General features: G+C 46.0%; 2 protein-coding genes across 2 annotated transcripts in view; one reads left to right on the top strand and one right to left on the bottom strand.

Annotated features, from left to right (window-relative positions):
• MNAT1 (MNAT1 component of CDK activating kinase) overlaps positions 1-12,473 on the bottom strand; it is a 116,379-nt gene extending 103,906 nt beyond the window's left edge. Inside the window, exon 1 of the mRNA XM_083863685.1 lies at positions 12,349-12,473. Coding sequence (XP_083719811.1) covers positions 12,349-12,437 — 89 coding nt within the window. The 5' untranslated portion in view covers positions 12,438-12,473. The remainder of the gene's footprint in view (positions 1-12,348) is intronic.
• An 834-nt stretch (positions 12,474-13,307) lies between these two features.
• Positions 13,308-24,771, top strand: LOC310910721 (homeobox protein SIX4-like). The gene is made up of 3 exons (XM_083863684.1): positions 13,308-14,472; positions 15,851-16,539; positions 18,896-24,771. The coding sequence occupies exons 1-3, from the start codon at positions 13,640-13,642 to the stop codon at positions 19,690-19,692; spliced, it is 2,319 nt and encodes a 772-aa protein (XP_083719810.1). The 5' UTR covers positions 13,308-13,639; the 3' UTR covers positions 19,693-24,771.
• Positions 24,772-26,430: the final 1,659 nt, after the last annotated feature.

The raw sequence follows: 26,430 nt of genomic DNA, 5'->3' as shown, positions 1-26,430 counted from the left end.
AGTAATGCAGCTTTGTTTTTACTGCAGAGACTGAAGCCAAGAAACAGATCTGTGACAGAATGCAAACCACAGCCAAGCCCACTACTCAACCAAATTTCTCATATTATCATTGGCAAGTCAAGCAATTAAAATCTCCACATGTAACAGAGGTTACATGAAAAAAGGCAGAATCAAAAAAACGCAAAAGTGAAAATTCAAGCGGTCTGATCCCTCTTGTGGTCGTGCACCACAATATAAATTTATTATATCTCCACATTGTGCTAGCCAGTTTCCTTTGGAAAGAAGGCTTATGCAATCAGGCTGCTACTCAGCTCCTCCCCTCAAGATCCATTACCTTATGTCAACCAAGCCAGGCAGTGGGGTAGAGGCCTCAATGTCATGTTATTCCTCTAACAACCTGCACGATACATGGCCTGGGCATTACATATTTTCCTTACAGTCAATGTGCATGGCCTGCCAGGCATCAGGATGAGGGGTTGCTATCTCCAGTTTGTCAGGATCCCACCTCTTCCAGCCTTTTGGATAGGCACCACTCAGCCAACACACACAGGCAATGCCAGTTTATCCTCAGACCTTGTTTATTCTGCCCTGCTCAAATCCTGCTTCGACACGTTTACTGTTTTTCTCCCCCTCTCCAGTTTTCTTTGGCATGCACAGTCAGCATTAAATAACTGACCTTCTCAAAACCACCATGAGGTAGCATTATCCCCACATTACCAGATAAGGAAATTAAGCCACTATAATTAATGCTTGAAGCATGCCCAAATTTCACATTCCTGATTTGAGAGCGATTAGCATTAGCGCTCTACAGGATTTCCTCTGCTCAAAGCCTGGCTCCCAGAGAGGGCTGGAGCATTTGCACAGAGCCTGCATTTCCACAGGAGCATCCCATGGCCACAGCAGAGCCCCCACAAAATGCTGCACCCCAGAACTTGGCCAACTCCACCCAGGGCTCTGTAAAACAACTCAACATCTGAGTGCTGCTCTAGCCCAGTGTGGGAACACAGGACCTGAGTGCCCTTCTGCACCCTTCCTTCTTCTCCTGGTCAAAACTTTTGTATCCAGGCTTGGCTAATTTCAGTTTAGGCACCTACAGCCCTCCACCACAATATTCAAGCACACACACTCACTATCCTCACCTCTGACACTGCCACAGCCTCCCCATGCCTTCATCCTCCAAGAACTTCACATCTTGCTACACACTTCTTGAGCTCCAGTTTTTCTTCAGTTTTCCAAGAGTGTCCTAAATCCTTCCCTAGCCCAGTCATCATTCCTTCTCTCAATTTCCCATGCAGTCATGTCCCTTTCCTCAAGGGAGTCTCCCTTGCGCTCTTTGCAGCTTCCTTTACTGCCATAGTCAGACTGGGAGTCAGCCTCCCCTCTCGACCTCTACAGCATTTCATTTTCCCCAGAGCCACAAGGTGTTTCCCAGTCACACTTTCCCCTTCCCTTCCCAAATCTGTCAGCTGGCAGCAAAGGTTCCCCCACAGACCCTATGCAATTTGGGCTCCCTAATTTCATCCCAAAAAATAAATCATCCCAAAAAACAAATCTCCAAGGGGCTGTTTCACTCACACATCACTGAGATCCTGCCCAAGTGAAGGGAGCTAATTCTGCACACACCTCCTGTATTACCTTTCCCCAAAACCAGACAGACAGAATAGAAATCAAGGGCTCGTTTTCCAAAATTTTGTTGCAAGAGTAGAAACTAAACAGTTCAAAGAAATGCAGCACTTCTAGGCTAAGCTCAACAGACAAGAATCTCTCCAGCTCCTGAATTCCTCCAAGCCTGCTCAGCTGACAATGTTCAGCAACATCCCACCACCCTCAGTCCTGTTAACCTCCCTCCCTCCCTTTACAGAACACAACCATACTCCAAAACTGAAGATAACTTTTCATTTTTTTTTCCTAAAACAAGGGATCTTGGGGATTTAAAGGCAGCCTCCCATTTCTAGCTCACAGCACATCAGTCACAAGCTTATCAAACTACACAATTGCCATTGACAGTCTTTCCTGACGCCGTCCAGGGTGTGTGAGGATTATTTTTTCAGTCTTTCAAAGCCTACAGACACTACTCTCAGAACAACCTAGACTCTTCTGTTTACACAAGGCTATTCACACACTCACAGTAAAAATTGCCTGGCCACTAGTTACACCTACAGATTGTTCAGCTCTTAAATCCCCACATAGATATTGGGTGTTTTTACAGATAAACACACGACACCCTCGAGTAAGACAAAGAAGTTAAACATTTGTCTGCCTGTACTTGTCTGGGACCAGAGATCTTCCTCCTTCACCCTGGCTCTGAGGGCAGCTCTTGCAATGCATCTAATCCCAGTGCCAGACTTTCCTGCCCAGTTAGACCCAACACTTCCCATTCTGGCTCAGCAGTCTGAAGGTGTAACACTGGCCAAACCACTCCCTGCCTGTTGCTGTCTAGGAACACCAGCCCTCCTTTGCCACCCTGGCAGAGACTGGCAGTCTGGCCACACTTCTTGGGACTAATTAAAAACATCATTCTTGGGAACTTTCACCTCAACACCTCTTCTTAAGAGGAAACTAACAAAATGCATTTTTTCTTACTCTGTCCCTTCCTAGTACTTCTTAACTCTCAGCAGAGCCACTTATCTTCTGTAAAATGTTAAAGAAGTTGTCATGCTCACATTAAGCCCAGGATTCTGCAACTGCTTAAGACATAATCTAACCCTAGTGCCAGCCACTGAGGCAGGACTGTGTGGGCACAGCAAAAATCCTTACCTCCCGTTTCTCAAATCAAAGCCAAAATATTTATCAGACATGACTTCCTCATTGTTCCTTTCTGACAGAGCCATCTTGTTCTCACTGGTCTGAACTTACCCACATTCCACACACCAAAAAAAAAAAAAAAAAACCCTGCAAGAATTTCCTTATATATTCTCTCCCTCCATATGTTATATTCAAAACAAGAAGAATTTAATATCATTTTCAGAGCATCAAAGATATTTTTAGCTATAATAAAGTTTAATTTTGTCACTTACAGCAGCTGTTCCTGCTAAGATCTTTTCTCAGATCTGGTCTCGTCAAAATTAATTCTTGCAAAGTACTTTTTAAGAAAGAGAAACAAGGGAAATGCCTTTACAAAATTCAGATCACTGTTAGCACTACTATTTGTGACTTTTATTGCAGCCAGAGTGGTCTGTTAGGAAACATCCACTGTTTCCCTGCAGATCATCAAACTAAAAAAAGAGAGAACCAGCAACATGAAACTGAAGCGTCCTCAGTGCAAGCTCAGCACAGTGCCTGTCCCACAGTCTGTTACTTTCAGGAAATTGTTTTCCTTATTTCCTCACCAGATATGAACAGTGGAGTACTCAATTCAACCTCCAAAATGTTCACCTGGCTTTTCTTCAGACTTCACCTTCAGTTGTCCAGGGGAGAAGAACAACCAACCAAAGAGCACACACACAAATACAACTTCTGAGTACTCCAACAGGGCATTCTGGATCTGCCCTGCTGTGAATTTACAGTCACCAAGACACATGAGCTTTCTAAAATGACTCAGGAAGCTATTTCCTTAATTTCATAAATATTAAACCTATGCATATGGCTTATTAACATCTGACAGCTAATGGAACCACACAGAGGCAAGCCCATTGTGCTTCCTCCTCACAAACCCACAGAATTATTGGCTTCAATTAAAATGAAGTAGATGCAATTAAAAGAAAGAGAAAAGAAAAACCTGCCTAATATGAAATTGTTTAAACAGCTCTTGTGTTTGGCTCCTTTTTGAGAAGCACTTGTTTTCACCACAGAGATTTACCACACCTGTGTCAGACCATCACCAGAGTCACCCCCAACAGGGTGAGCATTTACCCAACCCAGAAGGGGCCAAGCATGTTGGAAGACTCCCCAAGCTGGGCACCCAAACCCATTTCCAGGAGCACAGAATCACAGAATGGTTTGGGTTGGGACCTTAAAGACCATCTCATTCCCATCCCCTGCCATGGGCAGAGACACTTTCCACTAGAACAGATTGCTCAGAGCTCCACCCCGTCTGTTCTTGAACACTTCCAGGGATGGGGCAGCCACAGCTTCTCTGGGCATCCTATGCCTGAGCCTCACCATCACCACCACAGTAAAGAATCATTTTCTAATAACTAATCTAAACCTGCTCTCTTTCAATGTGAAGCCATTCCCCCTGTCCTGTCACTGCATGCTCTTGTGAAGTCTCCAGTCCAGGCTGCAGATTTAAACACACTGAATTTTCAGAACCAAGGAAAAAGAATTTACATTTCCATTTACTGACTGGAGACACAGGATATAAACAACAGCTTTCCTTTTGCCAAGGTCACAAAAGGAGCAGAACCATAACTTAAATTTCCAGAAAGTACTTACAGGGAATGAAGAGCTCTGTGAGCTTTGCTAAGCAGACAAGAAGTATTACCAAGCAGACATGGTAATTGATAGCTAAACAGAGAAATGAGAAGATTTTCTAAATATGCCAGTTTTAAAACAAAGGAACTAAACTGAAGCGTTAACGCCACTTCATCAGAAGTATCAAGACCATGACTCAAAGCCAAATGTAAAAGCAAATATTCACTGTCAGAAGTGGATGGCAGAAGGAAATAACCTCTTGGGTATTTCAGCAATGATTTAATCACCTCCCATGACTAACTTGTAGAGACTTTGGAAGACTAATGGGATGGAGCTGGATCCAAAGAGCATCTAATCCCAATTAATAAAACCAGGAATAACTCCAAAAAGACAAAGAAGAAAGATGACCTAGATTTTTTATTCCCTAAGAAGTCAGGAAAAAGCTTTCTTTTGGATGGAATACATCCCGTTTAACATTAAAAAAAAAAATGCTTCTTCCTCTGAAGAAGCAGACAGGCTTTGATTGTGCAATTACTTCAATCAAGCATCAGTTAAAGTCTCACAGTAGATCTGACCAAATTAGTAAAAAACTCCCTGTTTTGTCTCTCGAGTCACACAGAAGGAACTAAGAGAATTTTCTCAGAGGTGGAAATCATTGGGAATGAAACACATTTACATAGCTTTCATTACTTATCTCCCCAAAGCAAAGTAGGCATTTTCAGGACCACACCAAGTTCCTGTTGTGGTTGAGATTTTTAACTGCATGTAGTCCCAATCTGCTTTAATCCACCAAGATTATTCATGCTTTTCATACAAACAAGGATTTACCATCCAGGAATCAAAGTTGAGGTGTGATATTGTAATGACAGCAAAAAAACAAGCCTCGGAGACAAAATAGAACACTTCCCCTCCCAGATAAGCCAACTTTTAAAGCACACAGCTTCACAAAATGGTTAAAAAGCTAAATTAACATTGTGTCATAGGAAGGCCCTTCTTTCCACCCTATTCCTACCTCATTTGCAGACACAGATTCCTACAGATGACCTTGCACCACATCTGATGTCTGACCAACCATTTACAATCCACTTTGACTTGCTAGTTCTGTCCAAACAGCATTAAGTGGCCAAAAAAAAGCTCATTTTTTGCCAGGTTAGCAACTGGATCAGCTCCTGCAAGGGTCTGGTAAGTACCCAAGCCTGGTGGTTCTTTTCCTTGTGCCTGATGCCTGCTCACAACTTTTGAATCCACACTCCCATGGCTGAACCTGCACACTCATATTTGTTTGTGCTCCAAAGCCCACACACCACTTTTTCTGGCCTAAAAATCATATATATCACAGCCAACCTTTATGTTTACTAATGACGGCCCTGAATCATTGTCCTTGTATATCTTGCATTCAAGGTATTTTCTTTAGAAAAAAAGCTTGCCAAATAAAATTCAAATGCATATTTAAGCCCCCATAATTCCCACATGCCTAAATTAAAAGTTACAGGTCTGACAGCTTTTCACTGCCTACCTCTAGTTTAGACTTCTTCATTCGAACTCCCTTGGCTGAAATACAGTTTTATGTTATTTTCCACAGTCTCCAGGGCTTCCCCCCATCCTAGAAGAAAGGCATTTTCTTGAACCACACTGCAGAGAAGAATGCAGCAGGAAGCCAAGCCATCCTTTCACTTGGAAGGGGTTTAAACAAGAAGATTCCAAACTGTTTTCCAACAAGTCCAGCCCCACGCACTGGCATCAGACCCCATTCCCCTGAATTCACCAGGGATTGCTCCTACTTCTACCTCCCAGGGAATCCGACAGCCACAAAACTCCAAAAGCTTCTGACATGAAAATAAATAGGCAAATAATGAAACCTCTGTTTCTTCATCTTTGCAGGCGTTAATACGGCAATTAGAGCTCTCCAAGGATGCACTTCCCCCTAATGAATCCCTGGAAACACCCTAACAGGGTGCAGGGCAGATTAGAGAATCCCCACAACACAATTCTATGAATTGATGTCTCCCCTGAGCAACACAAAGCTGGGCCTAGAGACAGTACGCTTTTTTAACACTGTCTTCGTTTTGAGGCCTTATTAACAAATTAAATGAGAAATAAATACATCTCCCTCTGGGAACAGGAGAAAAAGAACCCTACATTTTAGTAAGGAGCCCAGACACCTTTCTGTAAGTCTCCTGAAGACAGGAAAGAGACCAGAAAAGCTGATAATAAAGCAAGTTCATCTAAGATTGTGGCAGTACACGAACAAACCCAAACCCACCAAACTGGCAGCAGCTAAAATTGAGATTCCCAGTTTTCTGTGGAGGCTGCTCTGCTCCCTGAGCTCTCATCTCCCAGAGATATCAAGCTTGGAAAAGCCACTCTGCCAAGACAGCACAATGACACTGGGGAAGAAAATGAGTTTCTTTGCTTTTGCTGGTCTGCAGACACCCCCATTTCCTCTCTCTACCAGCCAGGATGGCTCACAGGTAGCTGGAGCACCAGGATTGACTCCTAAGGAAGAGCTTTACATACCAGTTCCTTTCCTGCTCCCTATAAAAGGCAGTGAGATAACAAAGGTGAACCAGCAGTCCCAATTAACTACCTTTTTTACCTAACATTTTTGTGTCTCCTTGTTGGAAACCATATGGTCCAAGTTTACAGCCAAGAATAAATCTCTTTACCCATTCCTGTTTGCAGAAACAGCCTTAACGTCCTTTTAATGCAGGTTTGGGTGGATGCAATTCCTTTCCTCTTTATGTAAGTAAATCAGTGGGATATGCTTAACCTGCCTCCTAAAACTCAACACAGGCCATGAAATCCAGGCAGGCAGAGTAAAAGATAATTCATGGTCTCAAGTGAAGCCAGGTGGATTACAGCTCCATTGGCAAGCACGCACCCAGCATCTGCATGCTTAGAAAATACTCTAGGAATTGTCTGAAAAACCAAAAGTTGTCATGCATGCACAATGGATTTTGAATGTAATTCTTGAGTGAACTTCTAAAAGAAAGCAAAGCCATCAATGCACCTTAGAAACTAAGGCATTGCATTACTTTAATCAAGCATTGTTCCATAATTAGATACACTTTTTCCTGCACAAAAGGTTTTTTTAAAGCCAAGTATCTGATGCCTTGAACCTCTGTTATACTTAAGAAAATAAACTTTAAAAGACATTCATTATTCTTGAACTAAGCATTTCCTTACTAAGTCCCATCCTAGAACAACTTTTAACTGCTAATTTATCATCCTCCCTCCCAGTGACAGGGAAGATTTATAGTGGAAAAGGCTTACTTAACATTATTCTGATGCCAAAAACACATGGTGCTATACTTTTGGCAATATTGGTCATGAAGCAATAACCAAGGAAAAACTACTAAGAAATAAACCCCCCAAAAAACCCATTCCCACAATTGTAAGGCTTGGCAAGATTCTCTTGGAATAAACTGCAGTGGAATCCCAAGCTGGAAGTTGTTTATAAAAGACCAAATGACTGATTTCATTCTCTTGTAGCCACCTGTCCATCCCTTATCTCCACTGTAGCACTGCTGTGCTTATCAGCTCTCTGATCCCACTCTGCCATGAGCACATTCCAGAGTCCCACTGCCCATGGGAGAACTGCCCATGCCAAAAGTCCAGCATCAGGAGAAAGTCACTCTGAGTTTCCTAACACAGGAAGAGATGCAAAGGATGAAGGAGGTGAAGTGCTACCTGCATGCTGCTGCCAAAATCCAGCACCAGCCTGATGGCAGGGTCAAGGTCACAGTAAGAAAAGAGATGGGAGGCCAGCACAGGGACTTTCACACACAGCATCTGCCTCAGATGAGATTTAAATTAATGAAGTGAGGAAGAGGAGAAGAATGAACAGCTAAACCTCCAAAGCACAAGATTTCATAGCAAGAAGAACCTTCACTGCAACCATCTGTCAAAAAAAGAAAAAAAAAAAACCAGAACATCTGTTGCCCAAAAAGTTCTCAGATAGTCTGAGGTGTGATTTTTATATAAGAGGTATGAAAAAAAGAGGGGAGAAAATAAACCATGATAAAAGGAACGGCTCTTCTAATTTCATTCTAATCAGAGGGCAAGAACCACCTAAGAACATGAAAGTGGAAACAAGCTGGCTCACAGAAGGTGTAAGAAGACAACTCTCACAGTTCTTCATAAGGGAAAAGAAAGTCACAAAATGAATAAAATGAACTCATGGTAAAACCACAAGGTTTCTGAAACCCAGATGAAACAAAGATTTGAAGCTTACAGACAATTCATCTCAGCTAAGTAAAGGCTCCTCAATATTTTAAAATTCAAGGCATTTTGCACAAGTACAAATCACATCACTGGGGGTCACTTCATTAAGTGAACAGCACAGAAGAGGAAAGGTCAAGGCTGTAGGAAAGAAACCACCAGGAAGCAGCACTGAAGGCAAAATGAAAATACCCCTTCAGAATGCCTGCAACGCAAGAAAGAGCAGCTGAAGCAGGAGCACATTAACCCACTATTCAATGAGAGGGAAAATCTCTAACAGATGATGCCAAAGCACTTGGGGCATTTTCTGCATCAATCTCCACTCAGTAAGATGGATTAGCTGGCTAATGTAACTCATAGCACAGCAGAAGGAGCAGGAGCCCAGGCTAGAACTGGGAAACACATTACAGCAACTGCTCCAAGCCTCCCGAGCCAGCAAAGCCACGGCCCTGAATTTTCCATGCAGATTTATCGGCACCTTTCAAACAAAAAGCACCACAAAGGCAATGTGCCTCTGCAGACAGCTTAATGAGCCTCCATAAACCCATGGACGTGTAGTCCATAAACCCGTGGACCATATCCAGGGGTTACAGCATCAGGAGTACTTCAAGGTTTTCAAATCTGGTAGATGGAATATTTACCCTTTGAAAACCGACAAAAGTGGTTTTGGATCATCTCTGCTTTCTGCATTAAGTTCCAACAACCTAAAGAAGGACTAAAGTACCTGCTTCTAAAGAGCAGGAGACAAGTACACAGGAAAACACAGACCAGAGTCAGGCTTGCCATCAGATCCTGAGAAAATGCCAAAATAATCTGAGAAAAAAAACTTATCTCTTGCATACTTCAGATAACAGAACAGATAAGATTCAACACACAATTTCATAGGAACAAAATATAATTCCCTCCAATGGCACAGTAAAAATATAGGTAATGAAACAGCAACTACAGGCAATAGAGTTTTGGTCTAACTGGACTTTTGACACTCTTAAACTGACAATCACACAATCTAAACAAAAGCAGAACACACTGAAGTAGTCAGAGGTGATTAGAAACCCACACCCAGAGATAAGCTATCATTATTTCAGTCAGAGGGAAAATTGGGAGCAAGCCCATTCACATGGTTCTAATCTTTTCACATTCTCCACTGTTACAGAAAGTAACCAGAGGAAGAGGGTTATTTAGCAATGAACTTACTGCAGGCAACTCTTCATATTTTGCTCTGCCTCACTCGGATTTCTTATGGTCAGGAGCAATAATTCCCAATATCTCCCAGACATTTTGTCCATGAATTACACATTGGAAAAGACCAGGATGTTAACAGAGAATGTTCTCAGCTTCAAAAACTTGGGTGGAGGGTCTCAGAATCCAAAGTCACTTGAAGCAAGTGTCACCAGAAGTAATAAGTTGGTTAACAGAACAAAAAGGTAATAATAATAATAATCATCTGCACAACATAACATGGAAAGCAAGTTTGAATTCTGTTCTGGCCACAGATATGCTGAGTGGTAAAGTGCTAAAGAATTAGGGGCTTATGCTTAACATAAATCAAATGCATCACTAAAAAAAAAAAAAAAAAATTTAAAAAAAAAAAAAAAAAAAAAAAAAAAAAAAAAAAAAAAAAAACCCACCACCACATGCATCAAGATTCATTATCCTGCCTGGATGAAATGCAGGTATGAAAAGAGCACAAAATAATTTTGACTCTGGCTGTTGTACTAACAACATAGAACACTGTGTCCAGGTCCAATAAAATGCAAACCAAGCGGAAAAGGCCTAAAAAAACCCAATGAAAATAGCCCCCAAGTGTAAGAAAAAAACAAATTAAGAATTACTGAAGAGAGCAGGCTGAAGCAATGGGATTTCTTCAGAGTGAGAAACATGAAAGAGAAAATCCTTAAAATATTCCAGATATTCCTACAAAAGAGAAGTAATAAAGAGTTCACAAGTGTAAAAACTTCACAGCAGAGTTCTTAAATGCCTCAATTATAGCAATAAATCTAGACTGGAAAGTAGGAGTAGCATATTCAACAGTAAGAACTGCAAAACACCATTACAGATTGTGACTTATCCATTACTAAGGATAAGTCTTCATTAGAAACTTATGTTAGCTCATTAGCTCTGAGAGCTAATTAAACATTCCTTCCTTGTGACTGAAATACAGTTGAATCCATGAGAACAAGTGTCAGTTACCTCCTTTCATTCACAGGTGGGTCATCTGAGCTTCCAGCTCCTGGATGAGTTACTATGGAAATTTATCAACCATCACTAAGAGACAACTTGCAGCATGAAGGGTTTGTAACACTGTAAGGAAACAATAATAGATCTCCAACCCCGAGGGAGCTCTTGGAAGGAAAACACAGAGGAAAAGTGGCACACTTGAACCACGTCGAGATGGAGAGTCCTCAATTACAAAAAAAACCCCAAACCTAGAGATGCTACTCTGCAGCAGAGATGCAACCAACGAGAGCTGGGGGAAGCAGAGGCAGCCCTTGTGCAGGAACAAGCAAGACAAAAACATCGACCCCAAAACTGCACCCAGTAAAGGAGAAAACACCGTTAATTGTTCTGAGCAAAACTCAGATACAAAATAGCCCAAAAGAACTGAGAACCAAAGCAGGAGAGCAAACTGAGACATGCTGTCCTCTGCTGGAAGCGGCTCTGGAGGAGCCTGAAGCACATCAGGACCACTTTGATCGAGTCCTTTGATCTTTGGTGAACGCAAGACCCGAGGCATCATTTTACAGCCGCCCGGCTTTGCCTGAACGGGGCTGTTTGACTCCTGAACTCCACCCTGCACAGACAGCACTGCTGTCACCAAAGGGACACTCCTGAGGCCGCCTCTCCCACACCTTCATGGCAAGAGAAGCGCCTGCAGGACCACAGAGAACAGGAGCAGGGAACAGAACCAATAGTAACACTTTTACCTACGACAGTAAGATAAATTCTTTCTTGTAATTGACCTCCTTCATCTTGTTCACTTACAACAATGTACCATGGCGAGGAAAAGCTCTCAGATGCATCTTATCAATGCAATTCCCAAGCAGTTTAAAAAATATACACGTCACAGGGAAGATGACAAGACAAAAATAAAAATATATCTCTATCATGTACAGCCAGAAAGAGTTTAGAGTGCAGCCTTTGAAACTTCCACACTAAGTAAGGATGGTCTCCAGAGCCGAAAATGAACGAGTTCAGGCTATTTGTGACTTAATTCTTGGGGAAAAAAAAAAAAATTAAAGAAAACTACGAATGAGTTAAGACTCCCATCAGCACAGGCTCGCAAGAGGATTTCCCAACATTTAAACCAGCACGAAACCTTCAGCAAAGCACTCTTCATTCAGCAGAGTTAACACATTAAAAGAACACAACAAAACGCCGTGTCTCTTTACTACTCGAGCAGAGTTTTAAACAAGAAACGTTTAACTCCACAGGAAGCGTATTTTCCCCTCTCCGCACCCCGAAGCGTGGCTGCGCTGCGGAACAGGAGCGTGTCCCGGGCTGCCGCCGTGTCCCGCCGGTTCCTCCCCGGGAATTTCACTGCAGGGAAGGCACCGAGGGCAGCGCCTCAAACCGGGCCCAGCCCGGGCTGACACGGGCCCTCCGGGGCAGGAAAGAGCGGCAGGAGCCGCCCCGCAAGGGCCGCTCGGGTCTGGTGGAGCCGGTGTCGCCCCCACCCCCGGACCGGCCCCGGGAGCGACCCCTTCCCCAGGCCCCGCCGAGCAGCCGGAGCTCCGGACCGCGCCCGTTCACCCCCCCGGGCCCGGCGCCACTCACAGCGTGTGCCCGCAGACGTTCACCATCAGCTTCAGGGAGGGGTTGCGGTACTTGGTGGTCTTGCAGCGCGGGCAGCCCAGGTCGTCCATGGCCGCCTCCCGCTCCCCTCCCTCCGCCCGCCGCGCCTTCCGCCTTCCGGTGCCGCCGCCAAACGGCCCCGCCGCCGCCCGGCGCCGCCCCGCGCGTTCCGCACGCGTCCCGGGCCCGGCCCCGCCACCGCCCGAGCGGGAACGAGCCCTGCCCGGCGGCGGGGCTGGGGGGCTGTCCGGGCCCCCGAGCTCCGGCTGTGACAGCGGCACACCGGGAACACTTGCTCGTGAACAACCAGGAGGATGCACAGAATCGATTACTCCGGGGAAGACCCCCGTGTGAACCAAAGCATGGACTGAGTGCCACGTCCAGTCTGCCCCTAAACGCCTCCGGGGATGGAAACTCCACCACCTGCGTGGACAGCCCACTCCAGTGTTTAATCACCCTTTCCGCGGAGAAATTCCTCCTGATGTCCGACCAAAATCCCCACTGGCGCAGCTTAAGACTCTATCTGTCTTCTCATCCTGCCGCTGGGAGCAGAGCCCGACCCCCACCTGGCTACAGCCTCCTTGCAAGGATTTTCAGACAGTGATAAAGTCACCTTTATTTATAAATCTCGTTTTCTCCTGGCAAAATACCCCCAGCTCCCTCCACCGCTCCCCACAGGACTCGTGCTCCAGCCCCGCTACCCTTCTCTGGACTCGCTCCAGCACTTCAATGACTTTCTTGAAGTGAGGATACACAGCAAAACTCCCTCACCCCCAGTGAGGAGAGCACCGGGAGCGTTTTAACCCTTCCCTTTCCCGGGAAAGCCGCAGGTGACGGAGCCGCCGCTTCCCGGGGCTCCAGGTGGGGATGGGAAAGGGGGGGGGGGAGCGGAGAGACGAGCGCGGCCGCTTGATTGACGGTTGCCATGGAGACGCCGTAGCCCCGCCCTCCCGGCGCGGCGCGGCCAATGGGAGGGCGCGGCCGGGGCAGAGGTGGGCGGGGCCACATAGTCTTGCGGCGGGTGCGGGAGTCGCGGCGGGGGGAGCGGCGGAGCGCGGCCGGGATACAGCAGCGAGCCCGGATGGTCACCGCGGGGCCGGGGGAAACCTGATCGGCTAGAGCAGGAGGAGGAGAGAGATAGGAAGGGGGGAGAGGAGGAGAAGGGAGCTCGGGGGGTGGGGGGGAGGGAGGAAGGAAAGGAAAGAAAAAAAAAGAAAAAAGCACGAGGAAAAAAAAAAAAGAAAAAAAAAAAAAAAGGAAAACAAACCGAAACATGTCTTCTGCCTCCCCCGCCACGGACGACATCGTGATCGCGGTAGAGATCAAGGAGGAAAATGTGATGGAAATGCTCTCGGAAGCCCCCGACGGGCCCGCGCCGCCGCCCCCTCCCGCCGCTGCCCCGTTCCCCATGGAGCCCGCGGGCTCCGCCGCCGCCGGCGAGGAGGGACCCGCGGAACAGGTACTGCTCCACACGGAACTGCTGGCCAGGAACCACCACGCTGCCTCCTCTCCCTCCTCTTCGTCTTCCTCCTCCTCCTCCTCCTCCTCGCAGACCCCCCTGGCTTTCTCGCCGGACCACGTCGCCTGCGTGTGCGAGGCGCTGCAGCAAGGTGGGAACCTGGACCGCCTGGCCAGGTTCCTGTGGTCTTTGCCCCCGAGCGATCTGCTACGTGGCAACGAGAGCCTGATGAAAGCCCGGGCGCTGGTGGCTTTTCACCAGGGCATCTACGCCGAGCTCTACAGCATCCTGGAGAGCCACAACTTCGACTCCTCCAACCACCCGCTGCTGCAGGAGCTCTGGTACAAGGCTCGCTACACCGAGGCGGAGCGAGCCCGGGGCAGACCCCTGGGGGCGGTGGACAAGTACAGGCTGCGGAGGAAATACCCCTTGCCCAGGACCATCTGGGACGGCGAGGAGACGGTCTACTGCTTCAAGGAGAAGTCCCGCAACGCGCTGAAGGAGCTCTACAAGCAGAACCGATACCCCTCGCCCGCCGAGAAGCGCAACCTGGCCAAGATCACCGGGCTGTCCCTCACGCAGGTCAGCAACTGGTTCAAGAACCGCAGGCAGCGGGACCGCAACCCTTCCGAGACACAGTCCAAAAGGTGAGGGGAAAACTTTTCCTCCCCGCCCCCCTCTCCCGCCTGCCTTTTCCCTCTCCCGGCTCTTTCTTCCCTTGCAAACATGGCGCTTACCTTCGCTGCGCCTCGTCCTCCCCTCCTTCCTCCTCCTCCTCCTCCTCCTCCTCCCCGCTCCCTCGTTCCCAACACACCCACCCGGCCCGGGCCGTGTGAGGCGGCTCGGGGGAAGTTCCCGGCCCCGCCGTTCCCGGGGGAGCTCCCGGCGCGGGGGAGCCGCGGGCCGAACTCCCGTGAGGGGACGGGACGGGGGTGTTTGGTGTCGTCCCCCCCTCACTCCCGGCTCCTTGTTTTTATTCAATTGTCGCGCCTGACAGAGTTAATCATTGACGGCCGGAGGACGCGCGGGGTCCCGGCGCTCCCTCTGTTTTGAAACCTGACTCGGGAGCGGGCCGGGCTCGGGTTTCAGCGGGGGAGCGGGGCCGGTTCCCGGGGCTCCCGGGGCGGGAGGAGAAGCGGCCCCGGCCCGGCTCGGGCTGGGCTCCCCCGTCCCGCGGCGGGGCCCGGGCAGGTGGAGGTGGAGGTGACCTCCCCGCTCTCGCCCCCCGCCTTCCCCCGGGAAGGGACGGGAAAGGGGGAGAAAGCGCGGGGAGGAGGAGGGTGGAGAGGGGGGGAGGAAGGGAGCGGGGAGAGAAGGAGGGAAAGCGGCCGGCGGAGGGGGCCCCAAGGCATTTCTTAACCAAGGGCGCGATTGTGCCGCCGCGGCCCCTCTCCGCGGGACACATCAAAGGCCGAGGGGGAGGGAGGGGAGAGCCACCGAAAAATGCAGCCGAGGGCGGACCAGTCAGCGAAAAAACCCGGCGCAGCCCCGGGCGGAGGCACAAAGGCCGCCCCCCCCACGGCTCCGGCCCTCCCTCCCCCGGAGCGGGCACGGCCGGAGGCGCCTCCGCCGGCCCCGGGGCAGACGGGCCGGGCCGGGCCGGGGTCTCTCCTTTCCCCGCCCCGGGGGCGGCCGCTGAGCCCGGAGGGTCCGGGGGCGCTGCCCGGCCCTGCCTTGCCTTGCCTCACCTCCCAGCGCTTTGCCAAATGGCCGCGGCCGCTCTCACACGTGTGGACACCCCGGCCCAGGCAATCCCCCTTCGCTGGCGGAGCTGGAGGAATTTATTTACAACTCCATAACCCGAGTCTGTAAAGTTTCTCCTTTTGGCGAGTGTTTGGTTTGATGTGTTCTGTTCTAAGAAACCTCCTCCCTCGGCTTGAATATTCGTTTAAAGTGCCTTGTAAAGGCAAAACGCAGAAAAAAAATCGTTTGTGGAAACTCTCACATAGTTGTGTTAAAGCAAGGAGTCCCCCTTGGTGCAGAGATCCTGGTAATGCAATGTCATCTCTCCATCTTTTCCCATAGCGAGTCAGATGGCAATCCTAGCACAGAAGATGAATCCAGTAAGGGCCGTGAGGATTTATCTCCCCATCCACTCTCCAGCTCATCCGACGGCGTCACCAGCCTCAGCCTCCCCGGCCACATGGAGCCTGTCTACATGCAGCAGCTTGGAAACACTAAAATAGCCTTGAGCTCCTCTGGTGTCTTGTTGAATGGGAACCTCATGCCTGCCAGTACCTCTCCTGTCTTCCTCAACGGTAGCTCGTTTCTTCAAGGACCCAACAGTGTCATACTCAACGGACTCAGCGTGGGCACTTCGCAGACTGTTACCTTAAACTCGCCCAAAACCGCCTCGAGCGTTGTGAGCAACGGGGTGTCCATCACTGACATACTGTCCTCGTCGTCCTCAGAAGATGTTAAAGACTTCAAACTCCTTCAGGCTTCGGTCCCCAATGCCACAGCAGCCTTCAGCCCCAGCAACATCCCAGTCACTTTCCCAGGGTTGATACCGAGCTCAGAGGTGAAAAGGGAAGGCGTAGAAACTGCTGCTTCCCAGGATGGAGGCTCCGTAGTTACTTTTACTGCTCCTGTCCAAATAAACCAGTATGGCATTGTCCAGATCCCCAATTCAGGAACAAATGGCCAGCTGCTGAACGGAAGCATTGGTTTTTCTTCTCTGCAGCTGCCTCCAGTTTCTGTGGCAGCTTCACAAGGTAAAAGCTTTGCCTCTTGCAATGAGAGGTGTGAGGAAAAGTTGGAATCAGGCACACTTAGCATTGTACGAGCTGTGGTCTTTTTCTTCCAAGGTACCAACTTTGTATCTCAGCCATGGCCACGCACAGAACATCAAATAATACCGTTTGCCTCCCTTTATAGTGGGTTATGCTGGTGGGCAGACTGTTAGATGAGGCTGAGCTCCTCTGTTAAGGGCTTGGAAGGAGGTCTGGTAATTTACACCCCTTTCATCTCATGCTGTTCACAGAAGTCTGTGATATGAGTCTTCACAAATATCTGTAAATTTTACATGTTTCAGTCATTCAAAATATTCCCCATTTGCCACTGAATTCTTTTAATGAAAAGATTCATAAAAATGAAAATTATGGCAGCTGGAAATTGTTACCGTTGTTGTTCTTGTGGTGGTTGTTTTGTTTTTTTGTTTTCTTAATGAAGGCATTTCACAGAAATACATTTTGAATTAATGTAGACACAACAAGACCAAGCAGTTGCTTGTACATTTTCTGTTCCATAATTAAGGAAGATTAAACTTGAGGGAAACAATTGAAGTAAGCACTAGCTCATAGATACAAAATGTGAGGCTCTTTGGATAAAACTGCCCTCAGTCCAAGGGAAATATGTCATCACAGGTTCATGTGCCAAGTGTGCAGGCTCCTCCCCAAGTTTGCTTTAGAGTTGGTCTTAACATGCCATAGTCTGAGTCTTGCAGCTGGCCAGGAAGAATCTCAGGGAGCACAAACCTAATTCTGGATCTCTTTTTTGAAGCAGGTCAGTTAAAAAGCACAGCTGAACATCTTCAGTACTCATTGGCCACTTTATCTTTGGTTATGAAAGTCAAATTGTGCTCGTGTGCTTCTTTGAATTTCATGTGTATAGGGTGTGAGTTGTTCTTGCTGAAGCACAGGGAGGAACACTGGAGCTGTGCAACCACATTTCAAATAGGTGCACAATTATAAGGTCCTAAAATGTGGCACTCACAGGCACTGAAAGTTACTGGCACGTAGTTTAACCAAGATTAGAGAGAGAAGATATTTAGTTTGAATGCCACCTGTAATTACTAAAGCCACTTAATCCATATGCTCCAAGGCATAAACTAACAGCCAGCAAAGGTGAGAAAGAAAGTTCTGTCCTTTTAAGTCTTGTAGGACTATTGTATTTGAAAGTCCTAAGATTCATAATAAGTTCTTCTCTGACTCTTTTTCCCGTTGTTAAAAATACTGACTGCCCACTGGAGAGTGATCCACCATATCTTTGGTGCAGAGAAAAGTTCTGGTTTTCTTGGATGAATAGCTGGCTGCCTATTCCAAGTGAAGCATGCTGCAGGGTATTTCAAGTAAGCCAGTAAATAACACTGACAGGTAACTTCAAGTTACGTGGCTTTATTATTCTAGTTTATCTGTATGCATAACATCTTCTAAAAAATCATCATTGATTAACTGAGATTAATAGGGAGCTAAAATAGTCTTCGTGTGAGAAATTCATCTTTGGTGCTGTTCTAAAATATTCAGCTGTGTCCAACTGTAGTCTCTTATAATTAAACTGCTTGTGAGAAAGAGAGGTGTTCCAAGTGGGACTCAGCCCCAAGAGCCAGCATTTCTTATTTTAGGAATTACCCTAATGACAACTGACATGGCACATCCAGGGAAAACAACTTCAGGTCATCTCTGGCCGCCTCTTCATGCTTTGGCTCACAACATCACACGAGCAGCACCATGGCTTTCAGCAAGGGCAGGCAGTGCTGAGTGGCTTTTCACAGCACAGTGGATGTGGTAGGATTAGGATTTTAGAAAAACATGATAAAGCAAGGTGAAGGAGCTGAGTTGTTGAGGATTACCCAGTCAGACCGATCGAAATTACCGGTTTTTCGTGTTTTCTGTGCGGGTTCACTTGGGCAGGTTCTGCCTGCCCAGCACTAGTGGATTTCATGTGACGTGTCTCCAGTTCCCACACACAAGCTGTAGTCTGTCACTGAACTATCTTTAATAGCTTTTCATGCTTCTATTCTTAGATAGAAATGGAGTGGTGGCAACTAGTGAAGGCCAAAGCACATTCATTTTAGTCACATGGCTGGGGACTGTTTGCCCCTTAATGAGAGTCTGAAAGATACCTAATCTAATATACCAGAAACTTTTTTTTTTTTTACTTCCTAGAAGCAACTTATATTAGCAGCATTGATTTCTTTATACCAAGTTTTCTCTCACCTATAAAAATGGCATTTCAGTGTTGCATGAAATATTAGTGTATCTATACTGCAAAGGTAAAAAAAGACTCAGACTGCATAACTCTCTGCCAGCTGTAATCTCTGTTTTCTTTCTTTTGCTTCCCTTTCCCTAGGTAATGTTTCAGTAAACCCCACCACATCTGATGGAGGAACTTTTACAACTGAATCTTCAACAGTGCAGCAAGGAAAGGTTTTCTTCAGCCCCCTTGCTCCGAGTGCAGTGGTTTATACAGTTCCCAATTCGGGCCAGGCAGTAGGATCTGTCAAGCAAGAAGGACTGGAAAGAAGCCTGGTGTTTTCTCAGTTGATGCCAGTCAGTCAGAACACACAACTGAACGTCAACATGTCTTCTGAAAATATATCCAGTGCAGGACTCCAGTCCCTGGCCTCCTCCTTAGTGAATGTAACGCCCTCACACAATTTTTCCCTCACGCCACCAACTCTTCTAAATGCTGCAGAACTGAGCTCTGGTATCTCGGAGAGCCAGCCCATGTCCTCACCCGTGACCAGTACCTCTACGGTGATATCTATCAGCAACACCAACTATGCAACCCTCCAGAACTGTCCCCTCATCACCAGTCAGGATCTGTTGTCCATTTCCACAGCACAGCCCGTGCTGGGAGAAATCGTTTCGACGAGCGGAGACCGTGTCAGCCACCCCCCTGCACAGGTGCACCAGGATTTTGGCAGAGAGCACAGGTTGGTTCTGCAAGCCGTACCCGACGTCAAGGAGAATTTCTTACCTAATTCTGAGAGTAAGTCAACTGGCAATCTAATGATGCTGGATTCCAAATCTAAGTATGTTATGAGCAACATGGTTGACACGGTATGTGAAGAACTGGAAACGGACAAAAAAGAACTTGCCAAACTGCAGACGGTTCAGATGGATGAAGTTATGCAAGACTTGTAGCTTCTTTCTTTCCTTGCTTTCTATTTTAATAGTTAAGTCTCCTGTTGAGACCCTAACAAACACCTAGTGAAGGTGTTTGTGGGTTTTTTTGTTTGGTGGGGTTTTTTTTCATTTAAAGAAACCAGAAGAACATTTAAGTGGTCTGAATCAATGTACAGAGGAATCTCCGACAATGGAATTAGGTTGCCACGCTTGGTTTGCATGCAGTATTCTCTTTTAAGCAGATTAAAGGAGAAAGGAAATGGCCAGGGCAAGTACTGAGGAATGGGTACAGGTTTGGCTACCAGATACTACCCTGAAAATTTAACTTGACTCTCCATAGTACAACATACTCTTTAACAGTAAGTATACACTCCTAGCTTCAGACAGAAAACAAAAATCTCACTCCAAAATGGTAGAAACAATGCAGACATTTTTTTTTCTGTTTACTTCCAGTCCATGGGCATTGAGAGATTTCTAAGGAACTTCAGACGATACCTCTCCGGCTACTTTTATGTTATTTGAGGTTAAGAAACAAAACAATCATAATATTGTTACTGGTATGTTTGCTTTTTTTCCAGCAGACTTGCATTCAAACCAAAAATCTCCCATCAATCATGTACAGGTTTCTAAATGCTACAGCTAGCATTTTGTCAGTGCACCAGAAAAGGCATCGTTTGAAACTCTTAATTATGCAATTCAGAAGCTTTCTATCCAGTATGAATGTAAATATTGTTTCAGTTCTTATAAAGGAGACTTTTTTTTTTTTTTAATTAGTACAATGGATTTTATTTATGGTTTATGTTCCCTTTCACTTTAGACACAATGCATTGAAAAGGAAAACATTTTCTGGCTTTTTAATTTATTTTATTGTTTGAGCAGGAAGTAAGCGTAGTTATTTCTGACAAGGTTTTACTTTTTTGTAGTATTTTTTTCAAGCAATAGACTGTAAAAGTAAAATGTTAATCACACTGAAACTAGAAAATTAATTCCCAGTCTCACAAACCCAGGTGGTCACTGTTTCTACCCCCTCTGTCTTTGTGTTCAGGGTTTTTTTTTTTGTTTGTTTTGTTAGTAATTTGCGAATTAGTTGAACCCTTTTGTGTATTTTTTACAGAATTCCACGTGCCTTTCTTCCTAGTGGCCTTATCTTTGTTACTAAAGCACAGTGGCAGGAGGAATAAAAACACTGATTTGCAAATATCCGTCCCTCAGGGCCAAACCCTGATGCCTTACTTCTGCAAGTAGACCCAGCTTGACTTGGGTGTCCCTGCTTGCACGAGTAAGAAGAGGTTTAAGAGTCTTTGGGACATGGTGGGTGATTTTGGACATCGTGACATTTCCTGGCAGTGCAGAGAGCTGAGTGTGGGTCCTTCTGCACCACATCAGCAGGACAGGAGGGGTCTGCACAAGGACCACAGGGTTTGTGCTGAGGGGAAGCTCTTGACTCCAGCCTCAGGCAGATGAGCAGGAAAAGTTGGATGTGCAAGCCAAGGAAGGGAACTCCATGTTTACACGGGCCCATTGGCCAAACAGCCCGTGTAGGGAGGGCTTCAGCTGCTGCTCGAGCAAGGTCTCCATCCAGGAGTGCAGTTGAGTGTGTATTTATTTATATTCTCCCAGGAGAAGCAGCCTGGGGGATGATGGTGGGGAGTGCAGCAGCCCTGCCTGGCTGAGGATGGGTGTCCACACCTTTCTCCCTGGGGACAGCAGGAGCAGGTGGGCTCTGGGCAGGTGGAACAGATGATCTTAACCTTTTCCTCCAGAGGAGTTTTTGTAGCATGGAAAAGCACATCCTTTAAGCTTTAAAATAATAATAAGAATTCAGATGTACAAAAATGACGTGCTGTCAATCCCGGTGGATTTGGTTTTGTTGTATTTTATCCTAATGTGAATATATACAGTAACTAAAGCATGTGTTCATCCTCATCAGGGGCCTGGTCCGAAGCCTTTGGAAGGCAATGGGAAATGTTTTCATAAGCTTCCGTGGGTTTTGAATCAGGCTCAGGGCAAAACAAGATCACTTGTAAAGGACAAAAAAAAAAATGGGAAAGAAAGACAATTGAGGTGGCATATCCCAGTGTGTTTGTGTTGGTTTTAACTGGTTCCATGGGAAGCTTTTGGGGAATGAAGGTTTTTTCCGTGCACCGTGAGCACGGCATCGGCATTCTTGTTGTAGTTTTGCACTATATTGCCTGTTTTGCAAGGTTTTCTGTGGAACCTTGAGGCTGAGCTCTGTCAGTGAGCACTGGAGTCCCTGCCGTGAGCCAGAATCTCCAGAGCTGCAGGGAAAAATGCAGGGAAAAGGAAGAACAAGTGTGCAAGGGGAGCACTTGTAGGTGCACGGAGTCGCTGCCTGCTCTGCAGGCAGGAGCAGCCCATCAGCAGCAGTTGGCTGTCCCCACGTGCTCCCAGGCAAACAGGGTGTTTGAGGCAAGCTCTTTAGAGCAGAGATTATCACAAGCAGGACATGGAGCTGTATGTTCCCCTGGCACAACTTTCCCTGCCATTCCCGGGAGCTCCGCGTGAGCAGGGAATCGGATAGTCCCAAGTTCTCCTAACCACTCTGCTTGTTTATCTGTTTGCTGGGCCCCAGCATGAGCAATCTGTTTCCCACCTCTTCTTCACCCATGTAACTAAGATGGTGATGACAGTAGCTGTAGCTGTATATGCTTTGCATGAAATCATTCAGCCCTTTGGAAAATTAGGAATACCCTGTATCGCTGTCATTTTAATGGAGAACATGTACTTGGCTCTGAAGGAGTTGATGGTGGATTAACATTTGGTCTATGAAGCTCAGACTATATTTGGAGGCAAGCTAGGGAATATTTCAGAGCAGTTGTTGGTGTGATCATCTCTCTTAACTGAAGAGACTGTGGTGTTACAACAGTACCTGTTACTTTATTTTTAATTTTTTCCTTCTTTGCATTCGTTGTGTTACTGAGGCTCTGAATTCCGTGGCTTTTCTGCACAGTTGATGTGAAAAACTGTGTATGTTGTTACAGTGGCACATTTCTTGGAGTGTCTGGTACTTCTAATAGGAGACTTCCCACTCTTTAGTGAGAGTGGAGGATGTACATAAAAGCAGTGTTTTGGGACAAAGTAAGATTAATCTATTCTAGTCTTCCAGATATCAAGTAACTTCTTACTATCTTTTACTCTTTATTTCTTTCTTTCTTTCTCCCATGGAAAATAAGTGTCATTCCCTCCAGATAACGTAGTTATAACCTCATGTTTTCTGCAGGTACATATACACAATATAAAGACTCATTGCACGGTACAGTGTGTTTAAAATAGAAATTTAAATGAGTAATTTTATTCCTTACAAGGGTAAGTTTTTATTTTGTGGCCCTCAGGCAGGCAGGGTCACTGCTCTCAGTAGACAGTGCTCAAAGCCCCAAAAAGTGTCCAGGGGCAGATCTTTGGCTGCTGTAAATAAGGCATTGATCCACTGATTCCCAAACCAAGGATTTTTACATGGTGTTTAGGGGATTTGGATGCTGGTCTCCCACACATGGGAAGGCAGTGAGTGTCCAAGCCCCACAGACAGCCCTTATTATCACATTCTGTTGTTTAAATGGAAGGTATGTCTACCTGGCATACACATTCCTTCTCTTCCCTTCTCTCTGTTATGGATGAGAATAAAGGATCATTTCAACTTCACATATGTTTGTAACTTCTAACTCCCCTGGAAATCTTACAGAAAACATTGCCAAATTCTACTGCTTTACTAGTCCCAGACTCAGCTTTGAAAAATAGGCCTAAAGTTCAATCAAATTCTTACAAAGCAATGTTAAAAACCCCTCTCTTCTTTACTACTTTCGATTAAAGAAGCTGCCTCTGTTTCACCCAGAGTTTTGCAGAAAACCAGGAACATGTTGAATTGAATGCTCTGCGTGGACTATTTGCAGCATTTATCCCTGTGGTCTTACCTGCAAGGACATTTCAGCAATGTAAATCACAGACATCTATTGGCCAGGTCCTCAGCTGGGCTAAACTAGCACATTTCCATTGAGTTTAGTGTCCTTTCATGCCAGCTGGGAATATGGTCCATTCATTTCACTGCTGTTAGGTCAGGGACAGATTTGGCCCAGTACACAGTGGCAGCACAAACCAGAGCACAAGGCTGACACTTGGGTAGAACCAAACAGTCACAGTCTATCAAAGCATATACCTCTTCCCATTTACTGCTTTCCCCCTACCTGTGGATTCAGGAAGACTCATTCAGAAAGTGACTTCACCCAGAAGTGAGGCCAGAACTGTCGTTACTACTCTCAGTCTGAGATTGATGACAATAATAAGCGGGTTCTGACTTCAAATGGTGCAAAATCACCTCAGTAACGATTTTCAGTTAAATAAATCAGGGTGGAATTTGGCCCTGTGTGCACAGGAGCTTTTCATGTGCATCCAGTGTCTGTGCACTTTTCTTAGCAAGGGCAGATGAACAAGAGGGCACATCCCTCCAGTATCATGTGAAATACCTGTGCAGGGCTCTGGGAACATGAACTGCCCAGTCCTGGTGGTCGAGAAGAATGTCAAATCATCAAAAAGAATAGTAATTTTATAATTCTGAAAACAAAAATAATAGTATTTTTAAAAGCAAGGATGCCTGAAGTCTTCCTGTATCTCCTAGCAGTTATTATCTTGAAGGATATTTTATACCTTAGTTGTATGTTTCACATAATTTAAAACTTGCTTCTTAAATTTCTGAACTCAAGGAGGGGGTGAATCTTCCTGGTTTTCAGGATTCACATTCAGAGGATGTTTGTTCTTTTGCTGCATGTACTGTTTGTCCAGAACTAACCAGTTTTTTCTCCAATATGGGTTTTATTGTGCCTTACAACAAATATTAAATTTAAGCGGAATGTAACGCGTTAGAGGAGGGAATAATCAAGAAGACTTTACTGCACTGTTAGGTGATGCTGCCCCAGAGTGTATCATCAAACATATCTGTGCTTAATTACCCAACCAAAGAGATCTAAAGTATGTATGTTTGTTGTACTGTAATAGGGGTTTGTGCCTGGACAATTAAGTGTTTTATTTGTATTCTGAGATGATGTGAACTTATTTTTCTAAACACTATACTGAATAAACTTTATATTTATACACATCTTGTGTAAATATTTCTGTTTGGATGTCGTGTGAGGGCTTTGAATTTTGAGTTAGAAAAGCAATCTGAAGTAGAAACTTGGCTTGTAATGACTCATCATGAAAGGTGATGGCAACTAGGAACGCCTGTGCTTGCCAGGGATTTGATCTAAACCCTGTTTAAGCAAGAGTGAGACTTTCTGTTGACTTGAAGAGGTTTTGTCGGAATTCTAAAATACTAAATTAAAAAACATAAATCTCATGCCTCATATTGAACCTATTTGTGTCTCAAACCGAATTTATACCATAATTAATTAGATACTATTAAAATCCATTTCCACCTGCTAGTTAGAACTAGTCAGTATTTACTTGTGGTTCCCATGACACTGGCATGCTTTCTATGTCAGGGCCTTTTTGGGGGTAGGTGTACTCCTATTTGCTAAATTCCTGTTTGTTGAAATTTTTCTTTAAAATGTTTCACATAGTGTCAGACTTGGTTTTGGCAGCCTTCTGAGAACAGCTTGAAATGTTACGTTCCCCTGATATTAAAGGATTTAAACACATTACCATATTACTTCAGATCTGTGTTCCAAGCACCAGGACTGCCTGGTTACCATTTTGATGCCAAAATGAACGACAGTAAATCCAAATGGGCTGATCTGTGCAGGTGAAATAGTTTCCCTCACTGAAGTTATATATACATTATACAGATAATTAACAACCTGCACACACCCGCAGGAAAACACCCTTCCATCCCCTTAAACTGTGTTTAGGCTGTAGGAAGCAAGGTGAGGTCTGAGAGTTTTGTTGGGTTTTTGTTTGGTTTTTTCTTTTAATAGATACAGCCAAAAATATGAAATTTATTATTTTCTTACTCACTAAGACATTACCTTGGTGCTTTTCAGCATTCCTCCACCTTTCCCATTCATCCATGGACATTCAACCATGTCCTGCAGGCTCCTCTCAGCTCAGTGGCAAAGCACAGGGAGAGGACAAAGTCACCTCCCAGCCCGGGAAGAGCATCTCCCTTCTCTGCTTGAGGCTGATCCCACTCTGCAGCTGCCAAAGAAAATCCAGTTACCCAGGAGCAGCCCTAAGGCAGAGCCAATTCCCTCATTGCCCAATTCCTGTTTCCTTCCCAGAAGTGGAGGGCTTGGCTCAATCCTGTTCCTGGTGCTTCCCCTTGCCGTGCCCTGGTCCTGCCTGAGCACTGGGTCTGGGATATGGTGTTTTCCTGCCCTGTGGATACCCAAATCCAACCTGATCCCCAGGCAGCAGCTCTGTCCCAGCTTTGCTTGCAGCAAAAGTCTTCCTGGCATTCAGGTAAAGTTGTCTGTGTTCGGGCTTAGCAGAGGGTGTTCTCTGGAAGATAAAGGACATCAAGAACTGAAGTGTACTGAGGCAAGTTCCCAATTATTCCTCTGATCCCTGCAGGGGAGGGATGGTTTTATAAAACGAAAAAGCCATCCTTCAGCCTGGCTGGGAGCAGTTTCTCTCCTTGGTGCCTCACGATGCAGACAGGGGAAGGAAGGAGCTCCAGGACCACCACTGCTGGGCTGGCTCCAGCCATTCCCCCGGGAAGGGAATTCTGGCTGTGCAGCCCCCTCGCTCTGGATGAAGTGCAGGGGGAAGCGGAAGGTCTCAGCAGCCGTATGCAAATGTCCAAATTCT

Source organism: Zosterops lateralis (assembly GCF_965231275.1).
Source record: "Zosterops lateralis genome assembly, chromosome: 6".
Classification (NCBI taxonomy): domain Eukaryota; kingdom Metazoa; phylum Chordata; class Aves; order Passeriformes; family Zosteropidae; genus Zosterops; species Zosterops lateralis.
This window is presented reverse-complemented; position numbering and strand designations above follow the sequence as displayed.

Coding starts and splice junctions, on each gene's coding strand:
- LOC310910721 (XM_083863684.1), top strand. CDS start 13,640: ATGTCTTCTGCCTCCCCCGCCACGGACGACATCGTGATCGCGGTAGAG. Junction 14,473..15,850: donor TCCGAGACACAGTCCAAAAG/GTGAGGGGAAAA, acceptor CTTTTCCCATAG/CGAGTCAGATGGCAATCCTA. Junction 16,540..18,895: donor TTCTGTGGCAGCTTCACAAG/GTAAAAGCTTTG, acceptor CCCTTTCCCTAG/GTAATGTTTCAGTAAACCCC.